The sequence below is a fragment of the Triticum urartu genome, chromosome 3, assembly GCF_003073215.2.
Source record: "Triticum urartu cultivar G1812 chromosome 3, Tu2.1, whole genome shotgun sequence".
In the NCBI taxonomy this organism is placed as follows: domain Eukaryota; kingdom Viridiplantae; phylum Streptophyta; class Magnoliopsida; order Poales; family Poaceae; genus Triticum; species Triticum urartu.
The window spans coordinates 194,429,307-194,453,487 of record NC_053024.1 but is presented as its reverse complement, the minus strand read 5'-3'; the positions used below and the strand labels follow the sequence as shown (position 1 = coordinate 194,453,487).

The 24,181-nt window shown below is 49.2% G+C and overlaps 1 protein-coding gene across 2 annotated transcripts; it reads left to right on the top strand.

Annotated features, from left to right (window-relative positions):
* The first annotated feature begins 6,201 nt into the window (after nt 1-6,201).
* Nucleotides 6,202-19,082, top strand: LOC125543569 (zinc finger CCCH domain-containing protein 6-like). Of its 2 annotated transcripts, XM_048706942.1 has the most exons (9): nt 6,202-6,510; nt 6,628-6,797; nt 7,924-7,992; nt 8,259-8,375; nt 8,467-8,745; nt 9,002-9,322; nt 18,087-18,165; nt 18,298-18,519; nt 18,609-19,082. In XM_048706942.1, exons 1-8 carry the CDS (start codon nt 6,408-6,410, stop codon nt 18,453-18,455), a joined length of 1,296 nt encoding a protein of 431 aa, XP_048562899.1. In that variant the 5' UTR covers nt 6,202-6,407; the 3' UTR covers nt 18,456-18,519; nt 18,609-19,082. The 2 variants fall into 2 exon arrangements, with proteins under 2 accessions (XP_048562899.1, XP_048562898.1); XM_048706941.1 differs by having other exon boundaries at nt 6,203-6,510; nt 18,087-18,519.
* Nucleotides 19,083-24,181: the final 5,099 nt, after the last annotated feature.

The following is a 24,181-nucleotide window of genomic DNA, read 5'->3' as shown; positions in this document are numbered from 1 at the left end:
ACACGTCAGAAGGCGATCAAATTCCTCAAAGTCCAGTGGTCGAATCACTCTGAGGACGAAGCCACCTGGGAACGCGAGGATCGTCTTCGCGATGAATACCCTGCACTGTTTCCTCCTACCTCCTAAATCTCGGGACGAGATTTCTTGTAGTGGAGGAGATTTGTAACGCCCGGATAATCAAGCTACAGTAACCTCTGCTAATGATGCCTCGTCACCACTCTTACTGTTGTAAACCTCGCGATGATTCAATCCCATTCGAATTCAAATTTCAAAATCAAAGCAAACAATAAAAGTTTTTCAAAATTAAAAAAAAAGTGTTCGGGAGATGCCATATTTTACATAGGTCAATATGGTGTAATAAACACAATTTTATAGACTGCCTAAGTATTTTAAAATAAATAAAGACAGAAAAGGAAAATAAATAAAAGAAAGAAACTAACAAAAAAAAGAGAAGAAAGAGGGAACCCCCCCTCCCACGGCCTACTGGCCCTCAAGCCGACAACGGGCCGCCCCCCCCCCGGCCCAGCCGCCCCCCTGCACGCACCCCAACTCCCTTATCCGATTCCCCCTGGACCCCCCGAAACCCTAGCGCTAACCACTCCCACTCCCCACTCCCCGCTCTCCCTCCCCGAATCCAGATCGGGAACGGGGGCGTCGACTCCGCCCCGCCGCCACTCGACGCCATCGCCTGAAGCCGCCCGCCGGGCGACTGACCCCCCTCCCTCGCCGGCGCGCCCGTGCCACGGCCTCCCCTCCTCGCCGGAACCCGCCACTTGCCCGTCGCCTCGTCCTCTTCGTCTCCTCCTCGCCGCAAGACGCGTCCCCGTCCTCCTCCCCAAAGGCTTCTCACCGCGCCTCGAACGCCCCTTCCCCTTCCAACGGACGGTGAGGGACCCCGTCCTCCTTCCCCCGCCTAGTGCCTTACCCGGCGGCGGCTTCGGCCTCTCGCCCTCTGCCGTCCCTATGCATCGTCCGCACGCCCGTGTCGAGAGCATACGCGGTGACGGCGCTCCCCGCCGTTGCTTGGCCCCTTCCTCGTGTACACGCCTGCCACCCCACGCCCACACGCCCGATGCTCGCGCGTTCCTGCACCCGCGCTCGGCGGCGCCCCTCCGCCGCAATCCCCATGCTCCGGCCGCGCTCCCGCACGCCCTGCACGCGCCCTGCGCACGCAGCCTTGCCCCGCACTGGCCGCGTCCGCGCGCCCCCTTCCACGCCCCAAGCGCCTGCAGCTGGGCGTTGCTCGCGCTTCGGCCGCGCCCCCGACTCCCTCCTGCGCTCATCCCTGCAGCCCGACGGGCGCTGCCTCCTCCCTGCCGCGGCCCCCTGCTTTTGCTTGCAGGCCGCTGCTGTGCTGCTGCCGCGCGCCCTGGCTCGCCTCTGCCGCCTCGCGCGGGGCCGTAGCGCGCCCGCTGCTGTGCCTCTCGGCGGCCCCCCTGCGCTTGCGCGTCGGCTTCCTCCCGGAAACGGCCCGGCCGGTGAGCCCCGCCCTGGCCGCCGGCGCCAGTGCCCCCTTCGGGGCTGCGTCGCCCCTCGTTCCCGCCCGCCCTGTAACCCGCTAGCGCCAGGGCCCGCTAAGACCCCCCTGGGCCAATGGCATGCAGGCCCCACGCCCAGAACAAAAAAAATGTGTGTTAAAAAAAATAATAAAAAAATTAAATTAATTAATTAATTAATTAATTAATTAATCCTAATTTAATTAACCTAATTAACTACTTAACCTAATTAACTACTGTTAATTAACAGTATAGCCAATGACAGGTGGGCCTGCTGTCCAGTTTGACCAAGTCAAACTGCTGACTGGACTAGTCTAGTCATTGACAGGAGGGTCCCACTAGACCCCTTTGACCAGTCAACGGTCCCAGTTGACTGTTGACTGGGAAGTCAACTGGACCCCACCTGTCAGCCCCTTTAGTACATTGTTGTGTACAAGCTGTGGGTACACTTAGCAATTTCACCTTTAATTCTGAAATAATAAATAAATTCAGAAAATTTTAGAAATTGTTTAAAACTTTGAAAAATCATATAAAATAAACCGTAGCTCAGATGGAAAAACTTTGTATATGAAAGTTGCTCAGAACGACGAGACGAATTTGAATACGCAGCCCGTTTATCCGCCACACATCCCTAGCATAGCGAACACGCAACTTTCCCCCTCTGTTTCATCTGTGCGAAAACGCGAAACACCGGGGATACTCTCCCGGATGTTTCCCCCCCTTCACCGGTATCACCTCATACCGCGATAGGGCACCCCTAGCACCGCTACTTGTCATGTCATGCATCGCTATGCATCTGTTTGCTTAAATACTTATTGTTTCTCCCCCCTCTTCTCTCGCTAGACACCGAGACCGACGCCGCTGCTACCCCGTACGACTACAGAGTTGACGACCCCTCGCTCTTGCCAGAGCAACCATGCAAGCCCCCCCTTTGATCACCAGATATCGCCTACTCTTCTCTATACTGCTTGCATTAGAGTAGGGTAGCATGTTACTGCTTCCCGTTAATCCTATACTGATGCATAGCCTGTCCTTGCTACTACTGTTGTTACCCTTACCTGCAATCCTAATGCTTAGTATAGGATGCTAGTTTATCATCAGTGGCCCTACATCCTTGTCCGTCTGCCATGCTATACTATCGGGCCGTGATCACTCGGGAGTTGATCACGGGTATATACTATATACTTTATACATGATACATGTGGTGACTAAAGACGGGTCGGCTTGAGGAGCACCCGCGAGTGGATCTTTGAGGCGGAGCGACAGGGCAGGTTCCGACCACCTAGGAGAGAGGTGGGCCTGGCCCTGGTCGACGTTCGCGGATACTTAACACGCTTAACGAGATCTGGGTATTTGATCTGAGTCTGGCCATTTGGTCTATACGCACTAACCATCTACGCGGGAGTAGTTATGGGTATCCCGGCGTCGTGGTATCAAGCGAAGCCTTCGTGACGTCAGCGGACTGAGTGGGCGCGCCGGATTGGAACGTAAGCCTGCTCTTGTATTAAGGGGGCTAGTTCTGCTTCTGGCCACGTATGCAACATGCAGGTGTGCTAAGGGCGATGGGCCCAGACCCCTGTGCGCTTAGGTTTAGACCGGCGTGCTGAACTCTCTGTTGGTCTAGGTGGGGCTGCAACGTGTTGATCTTCCGATGCCGTGCATGACCCAGGAAAGTGTGTCCGGCCAAATGGGATCGAGCGTGTTGGGGTATGTGGTGCACCCCTGCAGGGAAGTTAATCTATTCGAATAGCCGTGATCTTCGGTAACAGGACGACTTGGAGTTGTACCTTGACCTTATGACAACTAGAACCGGATACTTAATAAAACACACCCTTCCAAGTGCCAGATACAACCGGTGATCGCTCTCTCACAGGGCGACGAGGGGAGGATCATCGGTTAGGATTATGCTATGCGATGATACTTGGAGGACTTCAGTCTACTCTCCTACATGTTGCAAGACGGAGGCTGCCAGAAGCGTAGTCTTCGAAAGGATTAGCTATCCCCCCTCTTATTCTGGCTTTCTGCAGTTCAGTCCACACGATATAGCCCTTTCCATTGATACCCATGCCATATGTAGTGTAGCTTCTTGCTTGCGAGTACTTTGGATGAGTACTCACGGTTGCTTTCTCCCTCTTTTCCCCCTATCCCTTCTACCTGATTGTCGCAACCAGATGTTGGAGCCCAGGAGCCAGAAGCCACCTTCAACGACGACTCCTACTGCACCGAGGTGCCTACTACTACGTGATGCCCGCTGACGACGACCAGGAGTAGTTAGGAGGATCCCAGGCAGGAGGCCTGCGCCTCTTTCGATCTGTATCCCAGTTTGTGCTAGCCTTCTTAAGGCAAACTTGTTTAACTTATGTCTGTACTCAGATATTGTTGCTTCCGCTGACTCGTCTATGATCGAGCTCTTGTATTCGAGCCTTCGAGGCCCCTGGCTTGTAATATGATGCTTGTATGACTTATTTTATTTGTAGAGTTGTGTTGTGATATCTTCCCGTGAGTCCCTGATCTTGATCGTACACGTTTGTGTGTATGATTAGTGTACGATTGAATCGGGGGCGTCACAATCTTCATCAACACCTCCATCACCTTTCGCCATCTATATTCAGCGGTCCACTCTTCCGCAACACGTTGTACCCCCTACTTGAACATGGTGCTTTATGCTTCATATTATTACCAATAATGTGTTACCATCCTATGATGTGTGAGTAGATTTTTGTTGTCCTATGGGTAATTTGTGAATTGTTATGATTGGTCTAAATTGCTTGTGGTTATGTTGCTGTCTTTTTGTGCCCATCATATGAGCGCACGTGGATCACGCCATAGAGTTAGTTGTATGTTGATAGGACTATCCATTAGAGGGCAAGAGTGACAGAAGCTTCTTCCTACCATATGGGATTGAAGGGGACCAATATATCTTAATGCCATGGTTGGTTTTTACCTTAATAAACTTTGATGGTTGCAGATTCTTGCTAATAGTTTCAACCATAAGTGCACAAAATTCCAAGTAAGGGACTACATGCTAGCAATGGCCCTTCCGACGCAAAAACTTGCATCGGTCTAGTAACTTAGCCAATTGCTTAGGGACAATTCCGCAAATCCTACCCACACTTTTCCACGCTCGCTATACTAATCTAATTGTACTTTTAGTAAAACAGCACCTAACTTTTATTTTCACGTTCTTTATTATCTTGCAAGGCTATCCCTTTACACCTATAAAGTACTTCTAGTTTTATTACTTGTTTCTAGACAAAGCAAACGTTGGTGTGCGTATAGTTGTATCGATGGTTGATAGAACTCGAGAGAATATTAATTCTACCTTTACCTCCTCGTTGAGTTTCACATTCTTACTTATTGAAAAAGGCTACAAATGATACTCTATACTTATGGGTTATCAGCCCCATAGGACCAGCGTACCAGATCAACAACCGCCACTGATGAAAGACGTGTAGATTGGAAGGATCCAACCTAAAGACACATGAAAGTAGATGAACAAAGACCAGGTCCAAGTAGATCCATCAAAGACAACCACCGAACGAATCCTGCGAGATCCGCCGGAGACACATCTCCACACGCCCTTCAATGATGCAAGATGCATCGCAAAACTGGGGCTAGGCGGCAGAACCTTATTCCATCTTCACAGAGCTGCCGCCATCTCGTATTCCTGAGCAGGACACAAACCCTAACAAAACTAAAAGAAACATCTAAAAACAAAGCCCTCCCGCCGGCAAGGTCAGTATCCACCGTGCCTCCATGACCCTAGGGCCATGGGAGATGAGGTGGACCACGGCGGCGCCAACAGAAGACAAAGGAACCTTAGTATTTTCTGGAGGAAGAGGAGGTGGCTGGGAGTGCGCGCGTACCTAGGTACAATATGGCGTTAAATAAGGAGAAGGTAGAATAAATCTCAATGACATTTGATTGAACACTTGCCGAGCGTGGTGTTCGCCATCGACGACATCAACATGGGGCGGACGATACCTAAGCTGCGGAGGGATTCGGGATGCAATGACGATGAAGCACAAGGTGCCTGAGTGGAGTAGCGGTAGTCCGACAAGAATTGGGCATTAGCCAGTGTGGTGTATGGGTGGCATCGGTCTTGGTGGGTGCAAATGGAGAGCAAGAGGGGAGGAATGGAGTGGGAAGAGGGCTTGGGGAGGGGGATTGTGTTGGCCGAGTGTGTCAGAGTCTGACGTGTCAGTTGTCCAGACTCCTCCAAATATTGCGAGCTTTCTTGTTTTTCTTAAAATGTGTCACGGTAAATGTTTTTCACCGGAATAGCAAACGAGTCTTGAGAAAAGAGTGAGTAAATTACAGCCAAACGAGGCATGTACTAGGACACGAGAATAATGCAGGCACGAGAGCAGTGTACGAAATACACACCGCCTAGGTGTGGCAATAAAACCAAGGACCATGGCTCAACATAACTGGGGCGAGTGCCATAATAGCGAGCTTAACTCCAACCGTTACCGCCCTTCATTTATGCAAACGGAGAAATCCCCATCAATCCACCCCCAAGCTAGATCGACCACGCGTGGTCCCAGTCAAGAAGCCCATATACGTATATACTAGTATAATAAATAAAATTTAAAAATCGCGAGAGAAACAAACACCAACCTACCCACCCCCGCCCCCCGTGCCCCTGTGTAAAAACCGGACAGGTGCACGCGACAGTGGTGGGAAAACCAGCGAAAAAGAAGAAAAAGGACAGAAGAGGGAGAGAGAGAGAGAGCGAGCAGTAGCCACACCATAGTGGTGGAAAGGAAACCAGAGAGAGGGAGGGAGGGAGAGAGAGAGAAGAAACAAAACCCGCCCGATCTCCTCGCCCTCCTCCTACTCCCACTCCGATCGCTCCTGCCCGATTCCCTACCCGATTGCCGCGCGCCTCCTGGTCCCCTCCCGACACCCATGGAGCCTCACCCCGCGGCTGCAGCCGGAGGAGGAGGAGGAGGAGGAGGAGCAGGAGAAGGGGAGGCCGGCCGTGGCGCGGACCCCGACACCGGCCTCGAAGGTAGCAGCACGCTTTCCTCTCTCCCTCTCCCTGTGATTATTTTGCTCGGATCTCCACGTCCGTACGGCGCGCGGATCTACGTGGATTGGTGTAACGGGGCGAATGCGTGGCTTGCAGGGTCGATGTGGAGGATGGGGCTGGCCGGCGACGGCGGCGGGGAGGGGGACGGGGCGCGCCTGCCGGAGCGGCCGGACCAGGCGGACTGCATCTACTACCTCCGGACGGGAGCCTGCGGCTTCGGGGACCGCTGCCGCTACAACCACCCCCGCGATCGCGGCGGCACTGAGGTGACAAAACCTGCTTCCTCTCCCTTTTGCGCGCTCTCCTGATCTCACTCCGCGCGATTGGGTGAGCCCATGTGCGTGCGCGCGTTTGCGTTGGAAGCAGCTTTACGTTACGTATATTTGCCATGTGATCGATGTGGCGACACTGCAATCCACAGAGAGTATCAGATCACACAAATTACCAGTGGTTCGGGTAATGTAGCTCATCTCTAGCTGAATTGCATCTGCCGCTCGTGCAACTGTCCGCGGTGTCTTCCTAGCACTGATCAGGCGGCGGCAGCATGATAGTTTGGACGGTGGCGGTAACTGAACCTAGGCGCCCATTGGATATCCTTTTGGAAGCACAAAGTCATGGATGCTCTGCACAGTGATTCGCTTCTCCGCTCCTGCTATGCCAATCGTTTCACTGTATCAGCAGCTTTAAACTTACTAGTTTGGCTTTTATGGGCTACTAAGTTTACTAGGTGTCACTACATGCATTTTCCCACTTTCCCATTCTCCATTTTATCTATCTTATATCGTACCAATGCCCTGTTGACCATGATAACATAAAGGGTTATACCCCCCACCCCCGTGTTAGTAGTCGCATGTACTTAGATTTCTATATCAAATGCATGGAAAAACGATATACATGTATAACCATCAATCACAGAGGTTTAGAGCTGTCCTCAACAGTTTTATTCTAGATGGTTCAAATGCTTTTTGCTGTATCTGTATATATAAATCTATCTCACAGTTGTAAGTACCTTACATTTGACCCTAGTTTTGGTGGATTAAATGCTTTTTGACTTGCTTAATTTGCCAAAGATACTTCGCGTACTGCTTACCATTAGCACTTAAAGTTGACAATTTGACATTAATAAAGCTGCTTCCATCATGGGATGGTTTTCATAATTGATTTATCATGGCTTCAATACTTGCCATGTTTCTGTTAAGGAGATCTGTTTTCTGGCATGGGCCTAGGATATTGTTGTTCTTTCTACTATACTATTTGGGCCATAATCTTAGTTCAACCTAGAACATAAACAGGCGTTTTATCTCCTCCAGTTGAATTCTAGGAATCATATTTACAGTTTTGCAATAGATGACAAATGGAGTAATCACTGATTCCATTTTTTCAAAAATGTAGTTTGGTGGAGGTGCAAAGAATGCAGTAGCATTGGACTACCCCGAGCGGTTGGGTCAACCAGTATGTGAGGTACATAAATCTAACAGTTTCAGGCTCAAATTTAATTACCTTCCAAAAAAGGAGCATCAGTCACACTCTTGAGCATGCATGCACCAACTCCTGCACACCATCTGCATGCACCCAGTTGGCCACTTACTTGCTGCTCCTTGACTGGCATACAGAGCGAACAACTAAAAATTTAGTAATGTCTGGCGGGTATTCAGCATCCTGCCCATTTTATGTTGTGTCAGATGACTTGTTAACTATTTCGACTTACTCTTTTGTACTTCTTACAGTATTACATGAAGACTGGGACTTGCAAATTTGGTTCCAATTGCAAATATCACCATCCTAAGCAAGATGGTTCTGTGCAGCCTGTAATGTTAAACAGTAATGGATTCCCTCTACGTCCGGTGTGAAAATTCTCTCCAAAAACATTGCTTCTTTAGTGAAATCTTTCGCCTAGTATCTCTATGGAAAATTATTGATACCAACGAAATGCAGGGTGAGAAAGAGTGCTCCTACTACATGAAGACTGGACAATGCAAGTTTGGTTCGACATGTAAATTTCATCATCCAGAATTTGGTGGTGTTCCAGTTACTCCTGGAATTTATCCACCATTGCAGTCGTCAACTGTACCTTCACCTCATCCATACGCTCCTCTTACAAATTGGCAAATGGGGAGGCCGCCTGTAGTCCCTGGATCATATATGCCAGGCTCGTACACTCCAATGATGCTATCGTCTGGAATGATCCCCTTGCAAGGATGGAGCCCTTATCCGGTAACTAACTTGGGTTAACAAAAATAGTTTTGGTTAAGTATCAGGTCTCAAATGCAAAGGGGAATTAAGGGTCATAACTCACATGTCATACCAACTGACTTATTTAAAGATGTAAAGCAATGATTGGTGAATATGTAAAGTGTAGATCAGTGGTGTATGCGATCATAGAAAACAATTAAAGGAAAATGTTACATGTGAATTTCATGCAACAAGATAAGTATTTTCCTCCAAGTAAAAACTCTTCTGTTTGATGCAGGCTTCAGTAAACCCTGTAGCATCAGGTGGAGTACAACAAACTGTTCAAGCTGGACCTATGTATGGCATAGGGCACCATGGATCTTCCTCTACAATTGCTTATGGTGGTCCTTACATGCCTTACTCTTCCTCAACTATACAATCAAGCAATAATCAACAAGAACATGGATTCCCTGAGCGGCCAGGGCAGCCTGAGTGTCAGTATTACATGAGGACAGGAGATTGTAAATTTGGCGCTACATGTAAATATCATCATCCTCGAGATTGGAGTTCACCCAAGTCTAATTATATGTTCAGCCCTTTTTGCCTTCCACTTCGTCCAGTAAGTAACCCGAACACATCTTATGTATGTTGGACTCCCTCTGTAACTTAATATAAGATGTTTTTTGACACTGTCATGGACTCTAAAAACGTCTTATAAAAAGCTACAGAGGGAATAGGAACTAGTGCTGCGTGTATATATGATTATTATAATTACCTGGAAGCCAGCTAGAACTTCCATAGTTTCTGGTAATTTGAAACAAACAACTGTGTTGAAGCCTCTTATCTTCAAGAGTCAATCTACCTCAGTGATAATCTTCTCCATCCGGATGAGTCTATCTAGATCTATCTACCAAACCAATAACCCTGAGGAGTGGCATTTCACCTATTAAAGATGTGGGCTAGGTGGACCTTCAATATCGTCAGGAAATCTAGTCATGAATTGAGAACATTTGTGGTCCATAAGCAGTGATTTGATTGCATATGAATTTATAATAGAATCTCAAGGAGATAAATGACCTTTTAGTGCAAAGTAAATATGTTAGAGAGGCGTTGCATGTTCCATGGCTGAGTATGAGGCACTCTAAATCTCATGCCACCGCCCCTTAGCATGCTTAAGACATACTCCCTCCGTCTGAAAAAGCTTGTCCCTCAAATGGATGTATTTAGCACCAAGTTAGTGCTAGATACATCCATTTGAGGAACAAGCTTGGGACAAGCTTTTTCGGACAGAGGGAGTATTTGGTTACCTGACCACACAATTGCTTTGTGACTTGCTTAGCTTAAAGGTCGTAAATATTTATTTTTTGTTTTTGAAAATATCAGAAGACTTGGTTGGAACTTTAACCTATCAAAGAAGATGCTTGGTTGAGCATATCTCCTGAGTTGTGAAGCTGTTCGTAAAATTTATCATAATTGAATGAAGCTCTCATGAAGTCACGATAGTTCGAAAAATGTCTCCCAGTTGGTGGTTCCACAAATCATAAGTTGTTCAGAACTCACGAGGTTGTTTAGTTTGTACTTAGAAGAATACATCCCATTTCCTGATCATATGGCATGCACTCAAACCCATTCTTGAGTCGCAATTCTCAAGTGCTTATAAGTAGCTGTCTTGGGTTACTCAGGTTGGAAGTACATTACTTTGTCGACAATTTACTACCGATCAACCTTTTGAGTCTCACCCGGCATTTTTCTTAGAAAACTGAATATACTTGTGATAAAAGTTGTCGATTAGTCAGTCTTTCCTGTCAACTAAATTCTTGCATACTATATCAGGAGAGCCTGGGTAGTTCATGAGACAGATATGGTAGCATAGTGGGGTGTATATTCGTTAGTCATCAGCTAAGCTTTTTGGTCAATGAAAACCATCAAATATTTTTCATGTGGCCAAGATCCTCATTGTTTAGACCCAGATCAATCAGTCCATTCAACTTGGTTGACCGAGCCTCACATTGACCAGATGGCTGTCAAGATCTTCAAAATTTGTGGAGATGCCGTGTAATCCAGCATATGATAGTGGAAAAAAGTAATATTCTCCAAATTTCTTAGCCAGTCAAGTTTCTTCAATGGAATAAACACCTTATGCTACCTTTGAATTTATATATTCCAACCAGGAGTTGTTCTAGCCTTTTTTTTCCTGTTTTTGTATGAGTGGCCAGTCCATCTTCTGTTATGACCGGCCAGGTCTATGGCCGAAGGAGGCCCAACAGGCAGGCTTAGGCCCGCAAGTTATCTTAGTTTTTATTTTCAGATTATGCAAGATATCTTAGGTTAATTCTTATACAAGTTATCTTAGGTTAATTCTTCTGCAAGTTATCTAGGATATAAATATAGGTTGTAAGACTCTTTTTGGAATTAAGCAATAAGACTTTCTATTGCCCGACTCCCAGAGGAGCCGGAAACCCTAAACCCTAGCCGCCTCCTTCTCTCGCCGCCGCCGCACCGCGCCAGGACGGCGCCCCGCCGCCGGCCGCCGCGCTCAAGCCCTCGCCCTTCCCCCTCCTTCCCCTACTGTCTCCGACCAAGACCTGGCAGAACCCTAGCCGCTAACACCTTGGTATCAGGTACCCGGGTTTCGACCATGTCTTCCCCGCCAATCCCACCACCGCCGCCACCGCTGCCCCACGCCTCCCCCACCGCCGCTGCCACCGATTCCTCCACTACCGCCGCCGCGTCGACGGGCACTACGGCCTCCCTGTCGGCGCCGCTCTCCTCCGCCCTCGGCACCACGCCGGGCCAGGGCCAGCCGCAGCTTCCCATCCAGCCATCGCCGCAGCTTCCCATCCAGCAGCCATCGCCGCCGCCTTCCCCCCCGCCGCCGCAGTTCACACCAGAAGCTATGGCCGGCGTGCTCAATGACCTAGTCGTGGCGGTCCAGGGCATCCGTCTCTACTTGGCCAGCCCATACGGGCCGCCCCCACCGCTCCACCAGACCGCGGCCACGGGCCAGCAGGCGCTGCCGTGGTACCCCGTACCGGCGGCTCTCACCGGCGGCTACCCGGCGCTTCCCGCTCCGATGGCTTCGACGACGCCCTGGCCACAATGGCCGACGCCGTTCACGGCGCCAACCGCACCATCCGCCTCCGCCCAGGGACCGCAGTGGCCGACCTGGACTCCACCATCCGCGCCACCCTCCACCGCGCCGTCCCTCCCGGCGGCCACGGCGCGCTCTCCACCACCGCCACCGCCCAACCCTGGGCCGGGCGGGTCCTCGCCGAGCGGCCTCCCTATCCAGGAGGTCCGCTTTCCTTCATCGCCATCGCCGCTGCCCGACTGGCTCCACGGGCCGCCGTCGGCTCCCATGGAGGCCCGGCCCTCGTCAGGGTCCCCGTGGCAGCCCGAGGCGTCGGGCGTCCCAGGGCAGTACGCCGGGCCGTCTACCCTGGACCGGGCGCCGTCCTCCGCCCTCCGCACCGCCGAGGCCGTGGCCCCGGGCACCCCACACCAGCAGCCGCCCCGGTTCGCCAAAATTGACTTCGCCACGTACGACGGTTCCGAAGACCCGCTTAACTGGCTAAACCAATGTGACCAGTTCTTCCGTGGACAGCGCACGCCCGCGTCCGAGCGCACGTGGCTGGCTTCCTACCATCTTTGCGGGGCCGCCCAGACCTGGTACTACGCCCTCGAGCAGGACGAGGGCGGCATGCCACCGTGGGATCGCTTCCGCGAGCTCTGTCTTCTTCGGTTCGGGCCACCGGTACGCGGGAGCCGCTTGGCCGAGTTGGGCCGCCTACCATTCACCTCCACAGTGCAGGATTTCGCCGATCGCTTCCAGGCTCTAGCGTGCCACGCGCCTGGTGTGACAGCCTTACAGCAGGCGGAGCTCTTCGTCGGCGGCCTTCCCGACCACATCCGCGTGGACGTTGAGATGAAGGGACCACAAGACCTTCAGACGGCCATGTACTACACGCGGGCGTTCGAGCAGCGTGCCCAGGCTTTGACGTCGCCACGGCCATCCGCGCCGCGTGGGGGCCGCCAGCCTCCCCGCCCGCCTCCGGCAGCACCGGCGTCCTCTACCACCGCCCCGGCCGCTACCCCAGCCCCGACACGGCCGTTCCGGCGCCTCACTCAGGCGGAGCAGCTGGAACGCAGGTGCCTGGGCCTGTGCTTCAACTGCGATGCGCCATATGCGCCGGGCCATGTTTGTCCGCGCCTTTTCTACCTGGAGACGACGGACGAGATCGAGGATGACACCCCGGAGGCCGACCTCGGCGCCCCGACTCTTGCGGAGCCCGCAGCGGCACCTGCACCGGGCCCGGCTACCGCCTTCGTGGTGTCCCTTCACGCGCTGGCCGGCATCCGTGATGAACGAACGATGCTTTTACCGGTCATGATCCATGGCGAGCGCCTGGTGGCCCTCCTGGACACAGGTTCCACGCATAATTTCCTGCCAGAGGCCACCATGCGGCGTCTTGCGCTCCAGCCGGCCGGAGGAGAGCAGTTACGGGTCATGGTCGCGAATGGCGACCGTCTACGCTGCCATGGGCTCGCCCGCGACGTGCCCATCACTATCGGCGACGAGCACTTCACCATCACATGCGCCGGCATCGATTTGGGCTGCTTCGACTTTATCCTCGGCGTCGACTTCTTGCGCATGTTGGGTCCTATCCTTTGGGACTTTGACGCGCTAACGATGACCTTCTGGCGTTTGGGTCGTCGCATTCGGTGGGAGGGCATTCGGGGGGCCGCACCCGCGCCCCCTCTTCAGCTGGCCACGGCGACCACGGAGGCCGAGCATCCGCTCTTGGACGGGCTCCTGCAGCAGCACCGGGATCTCTTTGAGGAGCCGCAGGGTCTGCCACCGGCCCGGATCTACGACCACCGTATTCACCTCCTTCCGGGATCGGCCCCTGTGGCCGTGCGGCCTTACTGGTATCCACAGCTGTAGAAGGACGAGTTGGAGCGACAGTGTGCACTCATGCTTGCCGCCGGCATCATCCGCATCTCCACGTCCCCGTTTACAGCACCGGTCCTCCTCGTGCGTAAGTCGGATGGCACGTGGCGTTTCTGCATTGACTACCGTGCCCTTAATGCTCTCACATTGAAGGACAAGTTTCCTATTCTGGTTGTCGATGAGCTTCTCGACGAGTTGCACGGGGCACGCTTCTTCACCAAGCTGGACCTTCGATCAGGGTATCATCAGGTGCGCATGCATCCAGACGACATCGCCAAGACGGCGTTTCGGACTCATCACGGCCACTTCGAGTTCTTGGTGATGCCCTTTGGCCTCTCCAACGCCCCGGCGACGTTTCAGGCCTTGATGAACGATGTCCTTCGGCCCTACTTACGCCGGTTTGTGCTCGTTTTCTTTGATGACATTCTTATCTACAACGCCTCTTGGGCAGAGCACCTCCAGCATGTGGCCATCGTCTTCAACGAGCTTCGGGCGCATCATCTTCATCTTAAGCGCTCGAAGTGCTCGTTCGGGACGCCGTCGGTCGCTTACCTCGGCCACGTCATCTCGGCCAAGGGAGTGGCCATGGATGCCGACAAGGTCGCGGCCGTTGCCGCCTGGCCGATTCCGCAGTCTCCGCGTGCTCTTCGCGGGTTTCTTGGCCTCGCGGGGTACTACCGGAAGTTCATCCGGGAGTTTGGCCTCATCGCGGCCCCACTCACGCGTCTCCTCCGGCGCGACGCCTTCTCTTGGGACGAGGAGGCCACTTCAGCCTTCGAGGCCCTCAAGGGGGCCCTCACGACGGGACCCGTACTGCAGATGCCGGATTTTGACCTTCCCTTCACCGTCAACTGCGACGCTTCCGGTGCGGGGTTCGGTGCGGTCCTACACCAGGGCGAGGGACCCCTCGCTTTCTTCAGTCACCCATTTGCCGCACATCATCTTAAGTTGGCGGCGTATGAGCGTGAGCTCATTGGGTTGGTGCAGGCCGTACGCCATTGGCGGCCCTATCTTTGGGGTCGCTCTTTCCGGATCCGCACGGATCATTACAGCCTCAAGTTCATGCTAGATCAGAGGCTCTCGACGGTGCCCCAGCACCAATGGATCAGTAAACTCTTTGGCTTTGACTTCACCGTCGAGTACCGTCCGGGTCGCCTTAACACCGTCGCCGACGCCCTGTCTCGGCGTGATGCCGATGTGGACGACGGTGCGGCGGAGGGGGCGGCCTTCTGCATCATCACCGGGCCCTCCTTCGCCCTCTACGACGACATCCGCCGGGCGACTGCTGCTGTGGCCGATTCCCTCCTCCTACAACAGCAGTTGGCGGTGGGTGAGCTGGAGGAACCGTGGCGCCTTGCCGATGGCCTGCTTCTCCATGGGCGCCGGGTCTTCGTTCCGGCGCACGACGATCTTCGCCAGCAGGTGCTGCGCCTCGCTCACTCGGCGGGCCATGAGGGAGTGCAGAAGACGCTCCATCGTCTCTGCGCCGACTATTACATTCCCGGTGATCGTGCCTTGGTCCGTGACTGGGTACGGTCGTGTGTGACGTGCCAGCGCAACAAGACGGAGACTCTACGGCCGGCTGGCATGCTGCAACCCTTGGAGGTCCCTACTCAGGTTTGGGCGGACATCTCCATGGACTTCATCGAGGGCCTTCCCAAGGTGGGCGGCAAGTCTGTCATTCTCACGGTGGTCGACCGCTTCTCCAAGTATGCTCATTTCATACCGCTCGGCCATCCATATTCAGCGGCATCGGTTGCCCGGGCCTTCTTCGATGGCATTGTCCGTCTCCACGGGTTCCCTTCTTCGATCGTCAGTGATCGGGACCCCGTGTTCACGGGACACGTGTGGCGTGACCTTTTCCGGCTGGCGGGCGTGAAGCTACGCCTCAGCACAGCCTTCCACCCTCAGACGGACGGCCAGTCTGAGATCGTTAACAAGGTGATTGCCATGTATTTGCGCTGTGTTACAGGTGATCGCCCTCTTGCATGGGTGGATTGGCTCTCGTGGGCAGGGTACTGCTACAACACCTCTTATCACTCTGCCCTGCGAGCTACGCCCTTTGAGGTGGTGTATGGCCGGCCACCCCCGCCGATCCTGCCGGTTGATCCGGCCTCGGCGCGGACCGAGGTAGCCGGGGCCCTTCTGAGAAGTCGTGATGAGATGATCGCGGAGATCCAGCAACGACTCCTGCAGGCCCAGCAGTTGGCCAAACGTTACTATGATGGCCACCATCGCGAGGCGGAGTACGTGGTGGGTGATTGGGTCTGGCTGCGTCTACTTCACCGCTCTACGCAGTCCTTGGACCCCCGCGCGAGGAAGAAGCTCGGTCCTCGCTATGCCGGTCCCTTTGCGATCCTGGAACGCATTGGAAAAGTGGCTTACCGTCTGCAGCTTCCGGCAGGTGCCCGGATCCATGATGTCTTCCATGTCGGGCTGCTCAAGCCATTCCGCGGGGAGCCACCTGCGGCACCGCCGGCTCTTCCACCGGTCACGGACGGGCGTCTCCTTCCTGAACCAGAGAAGGCGTTGCAGGCTCAGCTGCGCCGAGGCTCCTGGTATGTGTTGATCCGGTGGACTGGACTACCAGAGGAGGATGCTACTTGGGAGCAGCGCGAGGAGTTCCTCCAGCACTACCCCGACTTTCAGCTCGAGGACGAGCTGTTTGCGCAGGCGGGGAGAGATGTTATGACCGGCCAGGTCTATGGCCGAAGGAGGCCCAACAGGCAGGCTTAGGCCTGCAAGTTATCTTAGTTTTTATTTTCAGATTATGCAAGATATCTTAGGTTAATTCTTATACAAGTTATCTTAGGTTAATTCTTCTGCAAGTTATCTAGGATATAAATATAGGTTGTAAGACTCTTTTTGGAATTAAGCAATAAGACTATTTCTATTGCCCGGCTCCCAGAGGAGCCGGAAACCCTAAACCCTAGCCGCCTCCTTCTCTCGCCGCCGCCGCACCGCGCCAGGACGGCGCCCCGCCGCCGGCCGCCGCGCTCAAGCCCTCGCCCTTCCCCCTCCTTCCCCTACTGTCTCCGACCAAGACCGGGCAGAACCCTAGCCGCTAACAGTATGAGTGTTAGTTTCCATCAGTTCAGGATCTGTGAAGGTGCGCATTGATAGGTCTACCAATGGAAACGAGCTTTCAATTGCCCATTCCTCTACCTTAAGTATTCCATTCTGAGATAAAGCTGAAGAATAATCGAATAACTTGGTCTTGGGTTCATTGCCATATAGTATACATACTTGCAGTAGTAAGATAGTAGTTCTTTATAATGCAGTATCTTAGGAGTACACTGCTGTGTAGTATGATATGGGTTATTTAACATTATGTCCTAAATAATGGAAATATTTATTAGAAAGATGTGATTAATATGTGAACTTGTATATTTGCAAATGGGTGTAACTACTAGAAAATATAGAGCAAGTAATGGGCTAGATTTTTTTGTACATCATATCATCATTGCGTGCACCAGCAGCCATGAAGGGATGGAAGATATTAACACTTCATATCTCCGTGCCTATCATTTATGTGTATTTACTATGGGTACTGTGTAAACATTGATATTATGTCTCTTAAAATAATTTCCTTGCCATAAGGTAAACATTATTCCATGTTTTGTCTTTAAAATATCTCTTGAGGCATGCCAAGATCAAGAAGTGCATGCTTCAGTACTGTATCAAGTATTGACTATTCGAAATAGTATTTAATATAGACCTGTCTACTATGGTGTCCTGTTGTAGTGAAATGCTGATATATTAAAACTCATTGACTCTCGCAAACTATGTTATTGTTTGAGTATTAGTTTCGTAAAACAAAAACATAATCAACTTTCTCTGAATAAAATCAAGACAAATGCTTTTCGAGAAAGAAATGTAGGATCTTCAATCTTTGTAGCAGTGGTTGAGGTGCAAGAAGTGTCCCCATCTGGCATTTGCTTGCCGATGATGTTTGCTCTTTCTAATTCTAGTCACCAGCTCAACAAAGCGAAAAACTTTAGGTCCTAATTAATTGAACTTTGCATAGCTTAAGTGTAAAGTGTCCCATCTATCATGGAATTGTCCATTGATAACAAAATTCTTTGTCCACAAGGTTACATGAGGTGTCCAAGGATCTTAGATGATCTCCTAGATCAGTGTGATATCCTTTCTTTTAATTGAAAACTGTAGGGGAGGCCCCGAATCAGTGTGGTATCCTGGATTATTATGCAATATGCACAAGGTTTTCAGCTCTCTGAATTCTCTGTTAGGCATGACGCATGCATTGTCTGGAATATAACATGGGCATAAATCATGTGGGATGCTATATTTGTTTTAATATGGTAGAAAAAGTGTAGTGGCCTTATAGACTGCCTATGTAAGTATGTATTTATAGTTTCTTTGAAGTATATGCAGTTTCTTACGAGGCTTCTTTTATCATCTCAATTTTCAGGGTGCTCAGCCTTGTTCATACTATGCCCAAAATGGGTATTGTAGATATGGAGTTGCATGCAAGTATGATCACCCGATGGGTACGCTTGGCTACAGTTCATCTCCTTTTCCCCTGTCTGACGTGCCAATTGCTCCCTATCCTCTTGGCTTCTCTATTGCCACATTGGCTCCATCTTCATCTTCCCAAGATCTAAGGCCAGAATATATTTCAGCTAAAGACCCATCAGTCAACCAAGTAGGATCGCCAGTGGCAGCATCTGAGCCGTCTGGATCAATTTTGCCAAAAGGGGTTTTCCCGCCAGACACGGTAATGCGTGCTCAGACTAATACGACAACTGGTGGTAGTTCAAGCTCTGGTGGTGGTCGCTGATTTTTCTGAGCTGAGTCGAGAGATCTCTTATCTCTCAGAACAATTTTCCAATCATTTGACACAGGTAGATTTGAACCTTCCATGATTTCCCCCCATGTATAATAACATTGCAGTGCTATTGCTAATCTTTCTATCTTATTGTGTTGAAATCAGTTCTGATAGGCCCCTCCGATGTGAATAAAAAGCCGTGGCCTCTGTAGAGAAGGCTCGGCGAGGGTGGTTTTCTCTGCCACCTCAATAAAAAAGCATTGATAGGTTACAAGCAAGCTCGATTCACTTGCAACTTTTTGCGCTCTTCTGTTCATCTCTGAGACTGGAAAAGGAAGGTTTTTGGATATCAGGTTCGATATCTCGCAATCGGTGTGGATACTCATATCCATTCCCTTGGTAAATAAATTCTTGGGCAAGGAAATCACCACATGAAGAAATTACTGGGTTTTGGTCCTAGCCTTCCCAAGTCATTTTCTTTTTGTTCTGTATATTGTCATATATATTATATTATATATATCATCAACAGACTTGAGACTTAAAACTGCATAAGTACATATATATAGGAGCAAGGCACATTGTAATGAACACTGAACGTTTATATAATAAAGTATCGCTGTCAAACCTTATCCAGTTTCAGACTACCGGTGTCTATTTCTTTGCTAGTACATGCTACCGCTTCGAACTAACAGTTATTGCAAGTGGCTGGCACTAGTTGTACTTTTAAATCATTTGATGCACGCATCACGTCTACATTATGTTCCATTTTTCTATCAAATAACGATGCTAGTTTCATTTTAGTTATTAAATATACGAAACTATTGGTCATTCATTATTGAGGAATGAGCCCGATGGGTGTTCCACACGCTTGTAAAAAAAAGGTGCCATTGGATGCTCCATTACCCCGTGGATAAACAACCACTCGTTGGCGTCTTAAAAAAAACTATTGGCATCTTCTCTGATGAATAGCTGAGCGCATGCTCGACTTTGTTGGAGATACTGGAAGGAAGACTGTCAAGTGCCAAAATTTCAGCATGTAACCAAAACCGATATAGCCATTGTTAGGATATTTTGACACACTAAAGTTAAGCACCGACTACTCATTCACCATGGATCTTTTGATCATGTCACAGGTTGGGGAAAAAGACTAGATATGAGGTTTGACAATAAAGACGTAGTGGTTTAACCTAGAGTCAGACCCTCAGATGAGTTATAGCCCTAAATTTAGAGAGTATAAAGAATGAGTTTTGCTTAGACCCCTACCCACCCCTCATTTAAAAAGTTTACACAAATCTTGAATTTACTTAGCCTGTAAATCAAACGCATTGAATACATTAATCTGGATACAAAAGATTATCAGTTTTGCTAGAACTCATCTAGATGAGATTTAATTTGGTTTCATTCACCTTTTATAGCCATTGGATGTGGTGCTATAAGATGTGTGTGTGCTGACGTGGGTTATATCCGTTCTTATTTTCCAGGTGAATGAGACCAAATTACGTCTTATCTAGATGAGTTCTAGGTACTCCCAAAGATTATATTATCCTTTTTAATTGGAGGGGTAACTCCTAATCTCCATCTTTAATTTGTATCAAAACTGTAAACTTTTTCTTCGATCAACCTGAACCAGATAGAATCTGAATCTCTGTGCTTTATTGTGTTATCTCTGGATCGTAGATAGCACACACAATAACAAATGAATATCAAGATACATATCATTTATTACAACTCGATGAGTTTAGAGTTTAAATTATACAACTTGCACAACTCATGGTCGGCTCATAACACATCGGAAACATAAATAAAAATAGCTTTAAGGCCACTTCCAATGCATAGGTGCTTAGATAAGGTGCTAAGTATATTAAAAAGTTTAGCTACTAATGTCCATAATGTTGGGGAATGCAGTAATTTTAAAAAAAATTCCTACGCACACGCAAGATTCATCTAGGTGATACATAGCAATGAGAGGGGAAGAGTGTTGTCTATGTACCCTCGTAGATAGTAAGCGGAAACGTTATGACAATGCGGTTGATGTAGTCGTACGTCTTCACGATTCGACCGATCCTAGCACCGAAGATACGACACCTCCGCAATCGGCACACGTTCAGCTCGATAATGTCCCGCGAACTTTAGATCCAACTGAGTGTCGAGGGAGAGTTTCGTCAGCACGACGGCGTGATGATGGTGATGATGAAGCTACTAGTGCAGGGCTTCGCCTAAGCACTGCAACGATATGACCGAGGTGGATTATGGTGGAGGAGGGCACCGCACACGGCTAAACAATGTGAACTTGTGTGTTCTAGGGTGCCCCCCTGCCCCCATATATAAAGGAGCAAGGGGGAAGCCGGCAGGCCCTAGGGCGCGCCAAGGAGGGGAGGAATCCTCCTCCTACTAGGAGTAGGATTCCTCCTTTCCTAGTCCTACTAGGAGGGGGAAGGAAGGAGTGGAGAGAGGAAGAAAAGGGGGCGCCACCCCCTCCTAGTCCAATTCGGACTCAAGGGGAAGGGGGCTCCGGTGTCCGAATATAGCTGTCCAATATATCAATCTTTATGTCTCGACCATTTCGAGACTCTTCATCATGTTCGTGATCCTATCCGGGACTCCGAACTATCTTCGGTACATCAAAACACATAAACTCATAATACCGATCGTCACCGAACGTTAAGCGTGCGGACCCTACGGGTTCGAGAACTATGAAGACATGACCGAGACACGTCTCCGGTCAATAACCAATAGCGGAACCTGGATGTTCATATTGGCTCCTACATATTCTACGAAGATCTTTATCGGTCAAACCGCATAACAACATACATTGTTCCCTTTGTCATCGGTGTGTTACTTGCCCGAGATTCGATCGTCGATATCTCAATACCTAGTTCAATCTCGTTATCGGCAAGTCTATTTACTCATTCCATAATACTACATCTCGTAACTAACTCATTAGTCACATTGCTTGCAAGGTTTATAGTGATGTGCATTACCGAGAGGGCCCAGAGATACCTCTCCGTACACGGAGTGACAAATCCTAATCTCGATCTATGCTAACTCAACAAACACCATCGGAGACACCTGTAGAGCATCTTTATAGTCATCCAGTTACGTTGTGACGTTTGATAGCACCCTAAGTGTTCCTCCGATATTCGGGAGTTGCATAATCTCATAGTCATAGGAACATGTATAAGTTATGGAGAAAGCAATACCAATAAACTAAATGATCATAGTGCTAAGCTAACGGATGGGTCAAGTCAATCACATCATTCTCTAATGATGTGATCCCGTTCATCAAATGACAACTCTTTGTCCATGGTTAGAAACTTAACCATCTTTGATTAACGAGCTAGTCAAGTAGACGCATACTAGTGACACTCTGTTTGTCTATGTATTCACACATGTACTAAGTTTCCGGTTAATACAATTCTAGCATGAATAATAAACATTTATCATGATATAAGGAAATATAAATAACAACTTTATTATTGCCTCTAGGGCATATTTCCTTCAGTCTCCCACTTGCATTAGAGTCAATAATCTAGATTACATTGTGATGATTCTAACACCCATGGAGTCTTGGTGCTGATCATGTTTTGCTCGTGAGAGAGGTCTAGTCAACGGGTCTGCAACATTCAGATCTGTATGTATCTTGAAAATTTCTATGTCTCCCTCCTTGAATTGATCGCGGATGGAATTGAAGCGTCTCTTGATGTGCTTGGTTCACTTGTGAAATCTGGATTCCTTTGCCAAGGCAATTGCACCAGTATTGTCACAAAAGGTTTTCATTGGACCCGATGCACTAGGTATGACACCTAGATCGGATATGAACTCCTTCATCCAGACTTCTTCATTTGCTGTTTCCGAAGCAGCTATGTACTCCGCTTCACACATGGATCCCGCCATGACGCTCTGCTTGGAACTGCACCAACTGACAGCTCCACCATTCAATAAAAACATGTATCCGGTTTGTGACTTAGAGTCATCCGGATCAGTTTCAAAGCTTGCATTGATGTAACTGTTTACGACGAGCTCTTTGTCACCTCCATAAACGAGAAACATATCCTTAGTCCTTTTCAGGTATTTTAGAATGTTTTTGACCGCTGTCCAGTGATCCACTCCTGGATTATTTTGGCACCTCCCTGCTAAACTAATAGTAAGGCACACATCAGGTCTGGTACACAGCATTGCATACATGATAGAACCTATGGCTGAAGCATAGGGAATGACTTTCATTTTCTCTCTATCTTCTGCAGTGGTCGGGCATTGAGTCTGACTTAACTTCACACCTTGTAACACAGGCAAGAACCCTTTCTTTGCTTGATCCATTTTAAACTTCTTCAAAACTTTATCAAGGTATGTGCTTTGTGAAAGTCCAATTAAGCGTCTTGATCTAGATTTTGATGCCCAATATATAAGCAGCTTCACCAAGGTCCTTCATTGAAAAATTCTTATTCAAGTATCCTTTTATGCTATTCAGAAATTCCGTATCATTTCCGATCAACAATATGTCATCTACATATAATATCAGAAATGCTACAGAGCTCCCACTCACTTTCTTGTAAATACAGATTTCTCCAAAAGTCTGTATAAAACCATATGCTTTGATCATACTATCAAAGCGTACATTCCAACTCCGAGAGGCTTGCACCAGTCCATAAATGGATCGCTGGAGCTTGCACACTTTGTTAGCACCTTTTGGATCGACAAAACCTTCTGGTTGCATCATATACAACTCTTCTTTAAGATATCCATTAAGAAATGCAGTTTTGACATCCATTTGCCAAATTTCATAATCATAAAATGTGGCAATTGCTAACATGATTCATACGGACTTAAGAATCGCTACGGGTGAGAAGGTCTCATCATAGTCAACTCCCTTGAACTTGTCGAAAACCTTTTGCAACAAGTCGAGCTTTGTAGACAGTAACATTACCGTCAGCGTCAGTCTTCTTCTTGAAGATCCATTTATTCTCTATGGCTTTTCGATCATCGGGCAAGTCAACCAAAGTCCACACTTTGTTCTCATACATGGATCCCATCTCAGATTTCATGGCCTCAAGCCATTTTGCGGAATCTGGGCTCATCATCGCTTCCTCATAGTTCGTAGGTTCGTCATGGTCAAGTAACATGACCTCCAGAACAGGATTACCGTACCACTTTGGTGCGGATCTTACTCTGGTTGACCTACGAGGTTCAGTAGTAACTTGATTAGAAGTTTCATGATCATCATCATTAGCTTCCTCACTTACTGGTGTAGGAATCACTGGAACTGATTTCTGTGATGAACTACTTTCTAGTAAGGGAGTAGGTATAATTACCTCATCAAGTTCTACTTTCCTCTCACTCACTTGTTTCGAGAGAAACACCTTCTCTAGAATGGATCCATTCTTAGCAACGAATATCTTGCCTTCGAATCTGTGATAGAAGGTGTACCCAATAGTCTTCTTTGGGTATCCTATGAAGACACATTTCTCCGATTTGGGTTCGAGCTTATCAGGTTGAAGCTTTTTCACATAAGCATCGCAGCCCCAAACTTTAAGAAACGACAGCTTAGGTTTTTTGCTAAACCACAGTTCATATGTTGTCGTCTCAACGGATTTAGATGGTGCCCTATTTAACGTGAATGCAGCCACCTCTAAAGTATAACCCCAAAACAATAGCGGTAAATCTGTAAGAGACATCATAGATCGCATCATATCTAATAAAGTATGGTTACGACATTCGGACACACCATTACGCTGTGGTGT

What these genes read in the sequence shown, in the direction of transcription:
- LOC125543569 (XM_048706941.1), top strand. Translation starts at nt 6,408, where the DNA reads ATGGAGCCTCACCCCGCGGCTGCAGCCGGAGGAGGAGGAGGAGGAGGA. An exon ending in CCCCGACACCGGCCTCGAAG is followed by an intron (nt 6,511 to 6,627) that starts GTAGCAGCACGC and finishes CGTGGCTTGCAG; the next exon opens with GGTCGATGTGGAGGATGGGG. An exon ending in ATGGATTCCCTCTACGTCCG is followed by an intron (nt 8,376 to 8,466) that starts GTGTGAAAATTC and finishes AACGAAATGCAG; the next exon opens with GGTGAGAAAGAGTGCTCCTA.